Source organism: Rhineura floridana, chromosome 6 (genome assembly GCF_030035675.1).
Source record: "Rhineura floridana isolate rRhiFlo1 chromosome 6, rRhiFlo1.hap2, whole genome shotgun sequence".
NCBI lineage: Eukaryota > Metazoa > Chordata > Lepidosauria > Squamata > Rhineuridae > Rhineura > Rhineura floridana.
Genome location: NC_084485.1, coordinates 62439648 through 62452074, shown reverse-complemented (window position 1 = coordinate 62452074; position 12427 = coordinate 62439648). Strand labels below are relative to the sequence as shown.

The 12427-nt window shown below is 44.5% G+C and overlaps 1 protein-coding gene across 9 annotated transcripts in view; it reads right to left on the bottom strand.

Annotated features, from left to right (window-relative positions):
- Positions 1 to 12427, bottom strand: part of PLXNA2 (plexin A2) — a 627239-nt gene that overhangs the window by 216666 nt on the left and 398146 nt on the right. For all 9 annotated transcript variants that reach the window (XM_061632052.1, XM_061632055.1, XM_061632053.1 and 6 more), the window contains 2 exons: positions 11591 to 11687; positions 7077 to 7191 (listed from right to left, as the gene is read on the bottom strand). In XM_061632052.1, the coding sequence (XP_061488036.1) occupies positions 7077 to 7191; positions 11591 to 11687 (212 nt within the window). The remainder of the gene's footprint in view (positions 1 to 7076; positions 7192 to 11590; positions 11688 to 12427) is intronic.

The following is a 12427-nucleotide window of genomic DNA, read 5'->3' as shown; positions in this document are numbered from 1 at the left end:
TCTAGCTTGACTGACATATTATCATTTTTGCTTTGCATCCAGAGGGCAGTGCAGCCTCTGTTAACAATGTCTATTTGTGTGTGAATATTCTGCTAATATATTAAGGCAGTTGTAAGAACAGCTTTGCTAAGAGGATGATACTGAAAACAGAAACCTTACAGAGACGTGTTTGGGACCTGCCCATTACTATCTGCAAAGTGATTTGTATAAGAGAGTAACTGGATTACACTTTTGTCCTCACAAACAGAATTTCATTTTCTTCAGAGAGACTTAGGGTGCAATCCAACTGCTGTTTACGTCAGACTGAGGGGAGTTGGATATGGCGGACCTCCAGCTGAGCTGGCTGGGTTACGACTCAGCTGGGCTACACCGGGCTATGCCAGCATAAGTCCCTCATGCTGGCTCAGCTGGAGAACCCCAGCAAAGCATCAGGAGAGCTGGCGGAAGCAGATTGAAGGCCTGAAAAAAAGGGAGTTCCAGGGGCCTGTCGGAGGAGGGGCTGGGGGGAGACTCATGCGATATCGAGGTCTCATTTGGCTCCCTCCCATGGCCCTCCTTCCTGGCAACTGATACGCCTGGAAAAGAGGTGGCAGAAGGAAACATGTCGCTTGTTTCCTTCTGCTGCACCCTGCTGGTGCGACCAGCATCCTCCACTCCAATAGGAGTGGCTGCCTCTGAGTGGCAGCTGGATGTGGTGGCCCCTTCCACCAGCTCTGCCTCTGCTGGCTTCGCTCCTGCCAGCCTCCAGCAAGTTTGGCTCACTGTGAGCACATACGCATGTGAAGGAAAGAGGAACAATGTTTCATTTGTGTCATCATGGTTATGCTTAGCAAGAGTGAGTCCTCAAAGGGAGATAATACATTTGCTCAACATAAGCTAACTAGAGAGAGATTAACAGAATTTCTGCTCATTATAGAGGACAGTCAGGCAATATTTCTAAGTATTCTGGTTTCCCCAAAGTAGGTCCTAGAGACATCTTTTCTTGGGTCATTAAAAGATAACAATAAGCATGATTTTCAAGAAAAACAGATGTCCTGCAGCCTTCAGTACTTCCCACATGGACAGATTTTTAGGAGACCTCAGCACAGTGAGAAAATAGCTCTTTTAATATCCTACTGAAACCCATGAAGAGGTTTCGTAATAGCAATTAAAGAAGACACAGAGACAGGATTCCCTCTGGATTTGGATTTTCAGCTTTGTCTCTCATTCACTTCCTTTTCCTGGTCTAGACAAATCCTGTTGTGTGTGTTTTCTTCCCCCACCCCCATTCCATTTCTTACTGGGCTAGTAAGAGTGACCTACAACAGTAGGGAACTTTGACATCACTGCTTTCAAAGTGCAAACCTGAATCCCAAAGCAAGCAAAGGGAATGCAGACAACCTCACCAGATAGGAAGGAAAATCCATCCTCATGAGAGCACAGGAAAAATAAAAGACAATGGCTCCCTCTTGCCACTTTGAAAATATGCTTCTTGGTTTTGTATCAAGCTGTTTAAAGCTTTTGTTTTGTCTCCAGAGTTAGAACTCTTCCTTGAGCATCTTCTCTCACTTCTGATGAAACACTTTGAAGTTCAGACAGCGACGCAGAAGCCACCTGGTGTCACTTTTGGTTAAAGGCACCTATGAGGCAGTGACAGCTTCCAAACGTGCATGCCTTTCTGTTGCCTAGCCTTACTCATGTATATACATATATTAGGTCTAGTTTTATATTACCTATTTCCTGGCATTGTCTCTAACCTGGAAGGCACATATGTTGTTTTAACCTGATGTTTCTTGTTGATACAGTATGCAACATTGTTCCTCAATAAGAAGAAAGGAAACTCAATTGTGCCTTTTATTACTAAAAACCCTTTTATGCCTTTTCTTCTCTTCAATCTTTTTTTCCTTGCTGGTCAGGCTCCATCTTTATGAGGTGGAATGACAACCACTTCCTCCTGTTTGCACTCTGAAATATATGTGAAGTTTTCAACCAAAATGCAGAAACTCCCCACCTCCCATATTTTCAAAATATTGATGGATTAATGTCAAAAGGAAAATGAATGCCTTCCCTAGATCTCATGGATAGTAACTAGCCTCAACTTTCCCCCCCAACACACACATTTGTCTCAGCTGGAATATGACCCACAAATAATCTCCATCCATAATAAACCATGAACAGAAACATCACCAATATATTACTCTGATAACAGACCCACAAAACAGGCTCTTTTAGGCTCAACTGAATCTCAGTGAGACACTACTCCTAGTGAATAATGCCCACCTGTGAATCTCAGGGGCAGCATCAACACCTGACATTCTTGGGCAGCTGATGTGACCTCAGCCTGAAAGGAAGCAGGACTGATAAGGAAGCCATAAGTCAGGACTGAAGGAAAACTAACGAACAATCTGGAACAATCTAGAAGATCTTGTTGCTTGAGCAAAGCTGTCTTATACTCCTTCCTGTCCAGAAGGATCCAATACCCAGCCTCGGTGGGTGGGATCAGTTCAGGGCCAGATCATACCAAACCAGGCAGATGCAACAACATGCAGTTCAGTGGCTTGCCACATAGGGCAGCCGCACAGAGCCATAGGCCAAGCCCCACAGCTCCTCACACTGGCAGCCATCAGAAGTCATCACTGCCTTTAAATAATAATATAATAATAATAAATTTAATTTTTGTGTCGCCTATCTGGCCGAAACCACTCTAGGCGACGTACAACATTAAAGTTCAACAATACAATATAAATACATAATAAAATACAGTGCAGTCAACAATAATCATTTTAAAAGCAGCAGTACAAAACAGTTTAGGGCCATCAATAGACAATTTTAAAACAATATAAAAAAAAATAGCCCACCCCGGGGATCCCAAAGGCCTGTCCAAAGAGCCATGTTTTCAAGGCTCGGCGAAATGTATCTAGGGAAGGGGCATGGCGAAGATCGAATGGGAGGGAGTTCCAGAGAGTGGGGGCCGCCACTGAGAATGCCCTCTCTCTAGTCCCCACCAACCTAGCTGTTTTCGTTGGTGGGACGGAGAGAAGGCCCTGTGTGGCTGATCTGGTTGGGCGGCTTAGTTGGTGGTACTGGAAGTGCTCCTTCAGGTAAACTGGGCCGAGACCGTATAGGGATTTAAAGGTTAAGACCAACACCTTGAATTGGGCCCGGAAAATAACTGGAAGCCAATGTAGATGAATTAACACCGGCGTGATGTGATCACGGCAGTGGCTGTTTGTAAGCAGGCGTCCCGCCGCATTCTGCACCAGTTGTAGTTTCCGGACTGTTTTCAAGGGTAACCCCACGTAGAGCGCATTGCAGTAGTCTAATCGAGAGGTGACCAGGGCATGTACCACCAGTGGGAGCTGATGAATAGGGAGGTAGGGTTGCAACCTCCGTATGAGGTGTAGTTGATACCAAGCTGCCCGGCTCACTGCCGAAATCTGAGCCTCCATGGACAGCTTGGAATCAAGAACAACCCCAAGGCTGAGGACCTGATCCTTCAGGGGTAATTTTACCCCATTAAGACTCAGGTCAGCAACACCCAACTTTCCCCTGTCACCCACAAGTAGCACCTCGGTCTTATCAGGATTGAGCTTCAGCCTGTTTCTTCCCATCCACCCACTCACGGATTCCAGGCACTTGGACAAGGACTCTGCAGCCAACTCCGGTGAAGATTTAAAGGAGAGATAGAGCTGCGTGTCATCAGCATATTGGTGACATTGCAGCCCAAAACTCCTGATGATAGCTCCCAGCGGTTTTACATAGATGTTAAATAGCATGGGAGAGAGGATAGAACCCTGTGGCACTCCACAAGTGAGGGGCCAAGGGTCTGAAACCTCATCTCCCAATGCTACCTGTTGATGCCTGTCAGAGAGAAAGGAACGGAACCACTGTAAAACAGTGCCTCCTATTCCCAATCCCTCCAGGCGATCTAACAGGATACCGTGGTCGACGGTATCAAAAGCCGCTGAGAGATCCAGGAGGACAAGAAAGGTGAATTCTCCCCTGTCTAATGCCCTCCTCATATCATCTACCAGAGCGACCAAGGCTGTTTCAGTACCATGTCCAGTCCTGAAACCCGATTGGTATGGATCTAAATAATCCGTTTCATCCAAGTGTGCTGACAACTGGTTAGCCACCACTCGCTCAATGACCTTGCCCAAAAATGGTAAATTCGAAATGGGGCGAAAGTTGTTCAAAACTTGGGGATCCAAGGAGGACTTTTTTAGAATGGGTTTTATAATTGCCTCCTTGAGGGCCAGTGGCATTACACCCTCCTTCAAGGATGCATTTACCACCGCCCTAATCCCTTCGCCTAATTTCTCCTTGCAGTTCATAAGGAACCATGATGGGCAAGGATCAGTCAGACAGGTGGTTGGCTTCACCGTTGAAAGTACCTTGTCCACATCCTCAGAAGGAAGAGGCTGAAACCAATCCCACCGAACCAGATTACAACTGGTCAACTCTGGATCCTCTACTGCATCCACAGCGTACGGAATCGAGTTCTTCAGATGTTCGACTTTATCGGCAAAGTGCCTAGCCAATTTGTCACAGGAAGCCTTTGAATGCTCCAAGGGTTCCTGAGCAACTGGACCGACCAGGCTTCGGACCACTTGGAACAGCTTCCTGGAACAGCACTCTGCGGATGCAATAGAGGCAGCAAAGAAATCTTTCTTTGTTGCCTTTATTGCCACCTGGTAGGCAGCTATTGCTGCTCTAACCTGTGTTCGAGCATCTTCAGAGGCGGGATTTCCACCACCGGCGTTCTAGTCGTCTCACCTCCTGTCTCAGACTACGCAACCGAGGTGTATACCACGGTGCTGTCTGAGTTCTGTTCAGGGGGAGAGGACGTTTCGGAGCCACCTGGTCTAATGCCCTGGTGATTCCCTCGTTCCACTCCGTCACCAGGGTTTCGACCGGACGACCTTCAGCAGGTTCCAAATCCCCAAGCGCAGTCAGGAATCCATCCGGATCCATCAGGCGCCTGGGGCGGACCATTCTAATAGGTCCTTTACCCCTGCGGAGGGTGTGTGGCATCGAGAAGTCAAAATTCACCAGATAGTGATCTGACCATGACACAGGGGTAAAAGAAAAAGCCCCCAACTTCAGAACACTCCCCACCACTCCCAGGACAAATACAAGGTCGAGAGCATGACCGACTACATGGGTGGGCTCAGTGTTACTAAGGTGCAGTTCCCAGGAAGCCATGGTTTCCAGGAAATCCCGAGGGGCTCCAATGAGAGTGATCTCAGCGTGTACGTTAAAATCCCCCAGTACTAAAAGTTCTGGGGTCAACGTTCGCACATCTGAGACCACTTCCAGCACCTCGGTCAGGGAGTCTGCCGTGCAGCGGGGCGGGCGGTACACAAGCAGGATCCCCAGACTGCCCTTCGGGCCCAACCTCCAGTACATGCAATCAACAAACTTGGTCCTTGGGAGCGGAGGCCTGGTGAACATCAAGGACTCCCGATAGATGACAGCCACTCCCCCTCCCCGCCTTCCTACCCTCGGTTGCTGCGCATAGCGGAAACCTGGCGGACACATGGCCTCAAGAGTGGGAGCTGAGGCCTCGTCCAGCCAGGTCTCCGTAATACATACCAGGTCTGCGCACTCATCCAGTATCATATCATGGATGACAGATGTTTTTTGTGTCACAGACCTGGCGTTACATAGCAGCAATCGAAGAATCTTATGTCTATTATGTATTAATGTACACTTCTTATCAGCAGCCTTGGAAGCCTGTTCGGCAGAAAATAGGGATGTAAATATTTTAAATTATTACATGAAAATGGCTAACAATTCCTCCTAAAAAAAGAAAAGTACTCCTCCCCCCAACTGCCAAACAACACATCAAGCTCTACGCAGTCAAGGGGGTGGTCTTGAGTTTACAGTAATCTTTGCAGTGGACTCCTACCAAATCTTGTTACCAGCATGTTGCCAGCAAACAGGAGTGGGGGACTTCCTCTTAGGGAAGGACATGCCTAGTTGAGCTGGTATGCCTGAGCAGGATATCCTACACAGCAAGGATAAGCACCTGCACTATTGTTTGCCTTGGCACTTCACTCAGCCCCTTCTTAGGAACACAGAAAGGTGCCTTATACTGAGTCAGACCACTGATCCATCTAGCTACACCGACTGCAGGGACTCTTCAAGGTTTCAGTCCTACCTGGAGATGCTGGAGATTGAAATGGGGAACTTCTACATGCAAAGCTGGTGCTTTACCACTGAGCTACAATCGGCCCCATAAACGTGAGAGCAGCCTTTCTTCAAACCTGTGTTTCAGGGTTTGTGATTCTCTAGTTTCAGCCTACAGGTAAACAGCAGTCATCCATAACCTGAATCCACACCACTATCAATAAATATGTTTCTATTTGCAAATAAGTCAATATAATTGGGATAACATTAAACATATAATCAAAGTAAAAACATTGGCAAGAAATAATGTACCTAAATCTCTCTCCATTACTCATAGAGAATGAAGCGTACAACAGCTTTTGCCCTCTCTCTAAACTACTCTGCACCAATTACTCTATAAAGCCTCGTCTTGCTTGTTCTATGACTGAGCTATCACGTCAGAAGTACTCTGTAAACATATATGCACTGCCATGGTTGTGACAATTCATGTAAAGTGGTGAAATCTGGCCAGCTATGCATGGATAAACCCCATTTATTTCTCCGAGATTTATGCTTGAATAAGCAGATGGTGCATTGCTGCTTAAAGATACAGAACACAGTTTTTGCTAGAAAAGAAGATTATAGGGATCATTATCTTTTGCATCAATCACATAGGTGCTATTTACCATCCTTCCAATAGAGAGAATTTTTCACAAGCCTTCTGCTTATAAATGTACATCCATCTCTGACTGGAATCATGGTGTGCACCTATGCGATTCCATACCTTCAATTTACTTTTAGCCCACCTGAAATGAGATCATCAACCAAAGTACTCACCTTTACTTTTCACCTTGGGAAAAGTTTGAGTCTTTTTTCACTGGGGGCAGGGGTGGAGGGAGGGGGAAAGTGTCAGGCAGCATCACGAGGATAACATCTGAGAATTGCACTCAAAGGTACTGCCTAGTCCCTATGCCCAGCGTACATACCTCAGAGACATTGATCCGCCCCTCTTGAAATGAACACGTTGTGGGATCATGAGTGCAGAGGTTTCGATATTTACACCAGTGGCAGCGAAAAGCACTGTTCACACAAGAAAGGCACCTGCCAAGAAAGGAATAAAGGACCAAGTTGTGGGGTTGAAAGCGATATTCTTTAGGCTTCAGTCTGGGCAAATGTGTTTATTATTGACAATGTCCAGTTATTATTGAACAGCCAGTTAATGATACTATTGACAATTAAACAAAATTTATGGATACTTTTTTTTAAAAGCTCATTAAACATTTGCACATTTGGTTAAAGGAATTAACCGTTAAGATGTGATTTACTGGGCGAATACTTAATGCATTCTTGCATCCATGGTATTGGCAATTTTGCGCCTTTTAGTTTTTAATGACAGCCTTGACTGCCAAATGTCTTTCTTCCTTACTTCTAGCAAGTGCTAAAATTTAAAATCAACAAACAGATGGGCAGTGGGATTACAGAGTACCATGAAATTATCGGAAGAAAACTAAAGAATTAAGAAAAAAAAATGTTTATGCAGTGCAGACTTATCTGCAGGGAACTTGACAGGCCTACGCAGATGAAAGGATACAATGATAATAACGCTTAGCATTTATGCTGCACTTGGAGTGTTCAAAGGTCTTCACATACATTATCTCAGTAATCATTACAACAGCTCTGTAAAGCAGGCTAGTATCATTATCTCAACATTCTAGGTGCAGGACTGAAGTTGAGGGAATAGTAACTTGCCTAAGGCACCCCAGTGAGTTCATGGCAAGGATGAGGTCTGAATCAGATGGGAATTCAAGTCCAACAGCATAACTCAGTCTCTTAAGCGCTATGCTACATTGCTTACATGCAAGGACACATGCTGATAAATTCAAATATTTGGTCTTTGAAATAATTCCAGTGATTTGCTAACCTGCATATAAAGGATCATGTCAAATAACTGATATGATGCATTACCAGGAGCTCATTCAGGTTAGATCCCACTGAGCCAGGCACTGGATATAAACAGAATAAAAAAGGCAGCAGTGATGCGCAGGGCAGGACAAGATGGAGCTGTGCTGAGTACCTGACTTCCCAACATCAGGGTCACTGCCAATGACCAAAAGGAAGTGGGACAAGGCAACAGAGAAGTTGGCATGATGTGGGCACAGAAGTGAAGCCAATGGGATGTCCCCACCACTGTACCTGCACTGCACCGACTTCCCTGCCAACTTGCCCCTCTACTTCTCAGTAACTGGCAGTAACCTGGACATTGGGAAGCCAGGGAAATAGTATAGTCTGGCCCCACCCCACCCTGCCGACCATTACTGCAAAAAGGTGGTCTTTGCCACACAGTGAACTCACAAAGTAAAGGATCTTCTCCTTTCTGTTTCCTCTGCTTATTAGAAACCCTTAGGGACAGTTGATCAAGTCAGCTTATGGACAGAGGAATATCTGCACATTGGACTTGAAATGTGCTCTCAGTAGCACATCCAGTCCCCATGGTCAAGATGTGTGGAGTGTCTTAGCTGATTCTGCACACATCCATAGTGTTGACAGGGATGTCTAGAACAGGGATGGAGAACCTGTGGCCCTCTTGATGTTGCTGGACTGCAGCTCCCATAATCACTGATCACTGGTCATGCTGTCTGGGACTGATGGGGGTTCAAATGCAACAACATCTGAAGACCCATATGTTCCCCACCCTTGGTCTAGACTGAGTGACCTTCAAGGCCAGGTTTCTGTCAGAAAAAGTACTTACGCAACCAAAACATGGGCAGTTATTTTGTAGACATGTCTTAAAAATGGCAGTCTGATGTCACTGTTAAATCTGGGCTCAATCCACAGTAAATTTGATTTATATGGATCCTTAAAAATCACATTTATTTCAATGCAGATAAAAAGCTAAATATGACTAATATATTTTGGATTGAGGTCAATATGTATGTCAGTTCCTAGTATGACACCTGTTAAGTTTACAAAGACTGAGGTAGATAGAGTGCCATGGTACTCAAATTGTACAGACAGAAGGAAATTGGAATATGTCTCATGACCTGGCCACCAGAAGGAAAAAGGAAGCAGCCGGGCACCTTTCCATCATGCCTGGATGGATCCAGCGGAGACACACACACCCTCCACCAGCGGCATTTTGCAGTGTACTTTAATTTCTATTGACCCCTTTGGGAGCAAATGGCTGAAAAGTGCAATAAAAATATAACAAACATCTGATCCATGATTATTGGTTTTATATGGTGAATTGGCATTTCAAGGCTAGGCTTCATATAACTGGTCCAACTGCAGATACAAAAAGAAAATCATGCCACAATATCTTGTGATAAATTGATCAATTCAGAATTAACAACAGAGGATTTTTCTCTATGATTGTAATATCACAGCTGCAAGTTTATGAAGTGGCTGTTTTCTGACTAGGACTCATTAACCAAAAGATTGAGAATACAATTAACTACTCACAGAAAAATATTTCTGTCCCAGGTCTCTGATAAGCCACCTGCTGGCAACTGGTTTTGGTATAACCCTAGTTTCTCTCTTGAGGGCTTCAGGTTTCACATAGCTCCAGAATCAGATGGGCACTGGGCTGGCAAGCCACTTACCTGGTGTCTGAAAAGTGTCTGTCTATAACTGATATGTGACAACAGCAGCAATAGTTTAATGCCATCTAGTGGGTCAGCTAGAGCTCATGCAAAGACAGCTACGATTGCTTCAGATTCTGCCCAGGGCTTTGGTTAGCCTCTGCAATGCATGCAATTTTTCTTCTCTTGTCACTGAGATGGTGTTTTTAGCCGATCTTTGCCTTAGGATATTTTGAGAGCAGCTGCTCCCAAAGGGACAAACTTCTAAACAGCATTTGAATCATGAACATTTCTGCTTCTAGCGCATAGAAGAGTCTTTTCTTCTATTTCTAATAATAAACAATGTGGGAGAAAAAAGGGGACGTTTATATTTTCAGAGGCCAGAAGCATCTGTATGGTGTAAGAGTTCAATTCCTCATGCTATTTTCCCCATTTCATGGCATAGAATCCTCTGGTTGTGTTTTCTTATAGGAAGCAATAGGAATGGAACAGAAAATCAGTTGTTTCTTTTAGGCCAGTATGGATGGACAGGGATTTTTAATGCTCGGCATGATCTATTATTCTGTCTGATACCAGAGAAAACTCATCTAAGCTAATATATGTTGTTATGAGAAACACCCCCTTAGTGACGCCGCTGATTTCACCACCTCACAAACAGAAGATACTTCTATGCCACATTAGAGATTGTGGGCATCTCTCTCCAGCCCACCCTCACACATTAACCATCTTCTTCCATCTTAAATTCTCAGTTGTAATTGCCTTTTGATTCTTCTATAATGACCTTAATCGCTAAGGAAGCTTGTTCTAATCATACAAATGCAAATCTGAGTGGGGTAGGAATATTAAGCAGTATGAGCATATTTAATTACTCATTTATTTGACCTGTTCCTCTTTCCATTTTTCTCACCAATTGACAGGGATCTGAGTGGCACCTGCTCTTTAGCTCCCATTTTCAGGATAAAAATAGAGCTTTCCTTATTTAGCATGTGGTCATTAGACAGAAGGAGCTATGCACTAAGCATGTCATTGTACCATGTGGTGACTCTAATGCCATTTTTTTGCTTTGCCTCAGCTTAGAATTCCCTCCTTGTGACTCCCTGCCCTGCTCCCGCAGTTTAGGATGGCTGTTTCATTAAAGTCCTGCTTCCTTCCCATTTTGCCCATTTCCCCACCTCCTAGTTATGCTAAGATTATGGTGTCACCTTGGACTTTTGAATGACAAGAACCCTTTTCTCCATTACCATTGCAAAACCCTAACTTTGAGGAAGTGCTCGTCTCTTCTGGGGACAGACAGGTTAACATCAGGCCTATGGGTTCCAGTACTTAAGGAAAGCAAGACCTGGGTTCAAGGTCTGCAGAACTAACACCTGGATCCTAAGGTTTAATCTATTAGTACATGCGGGCTTAGAGACCTACCAATAGCTGCCAAGCACAATATCACAGAATGTGATTTATTCGTTTTATTTATTTGGTCTATTTATAGACCTCCAGCAGGGAAAAAAAGAGCTTGCAGCAACTTAGAATGATTTACACCTTCATGTTATGAGGATGCTATATTGGTCTGTCATTAGTATCTAATCACCTTGATGCTTTCATTGGTGACATGATCAAGTTGTGCTTATAATATATGGGTGTAACTAAAAACCAGTTTCCCTAACACACTTGAGAAAGAATTGCTTTGCCTAGGGTAGATGTTAGTGAATGTTGCTGCTACAGCTTTGAATTTGGCACTTTCACTCATATTATCTTGGTTTTCAGGTCTAATACTCAACATAGATTGCAATCCTATACCCCTACTTAGGAATAAGCCCCATGGAACTCAGTGTGTAAGACTGCACTGAGAAACCTTTATACAGAATTAGCATTATTGTTAAAGCCTTCAGTTTCTGGTGGGTTAGAAAGAACAAGAGAGGATGTCTTACAGCTGGTGGGCACTGCAATTGTAGAACTTGAACTCTGTGCTGACAAACATCTTGCCAGTCTCTCTGGATTTCAGCAGCAGCTCTATCCCAAACCAATCTGGGGGGAGAGAGATGGGGGGGAGAGAGAGAGGGTGATTGAAACAAAAAGACCAGGTATACCAATTGAATCTTTCAGATTCCTCATATATTGTCTCATCTTTTTGGCATCTTTCCTTCATCATGGTGGCCTCCAGTTGTAAGCAGGTGTGCTTCCCCACAACTCCAATAAGATTCTTGCAACCTTTTATTTTCTAGTTTGGATGTGGCAAACATAACTTATGGCTTTGAAGACAAATAAGTATATTGTGCTAAACTGTATGGCTGTTATCTACAGCTGAGACAGTATGTACTGACCTAACTCCTGTTACAATAGGATCACTGGATCACATCTCATTGGCCCCCTAATGCTTTCCATACACAAGTGAATGGTGCTCTTCTAAATTATAAATTAAAGGTAAAGGTGTCCGCGCACTTATAGTGAGAGTCGTTTCCAACTCTTAGGGTGACGTCTTGCGACGTTTGCTAGGCAGACCGTATATATGGGGTGGGATTGCCAGTTCCTTCCCCGGCCTTTCTTTACCCCCCAGCATATGCCGGGTATTCATTTTACTGACCACAGATGGATGGAAGGCTGAATGGACCTCGACCCCTTTTACCGGAGATTCGACTTCCTCCTTCCGTTGGAATCAAACTCCGGCCGTGAGCAGAGCTTCGGCTGCGTTACCGCTGCTTACCACTCTGCGCCATCGAGGGTCTAAATTATAAAATTAGAAAACCTTAAAAGGCCTGGACTGTACA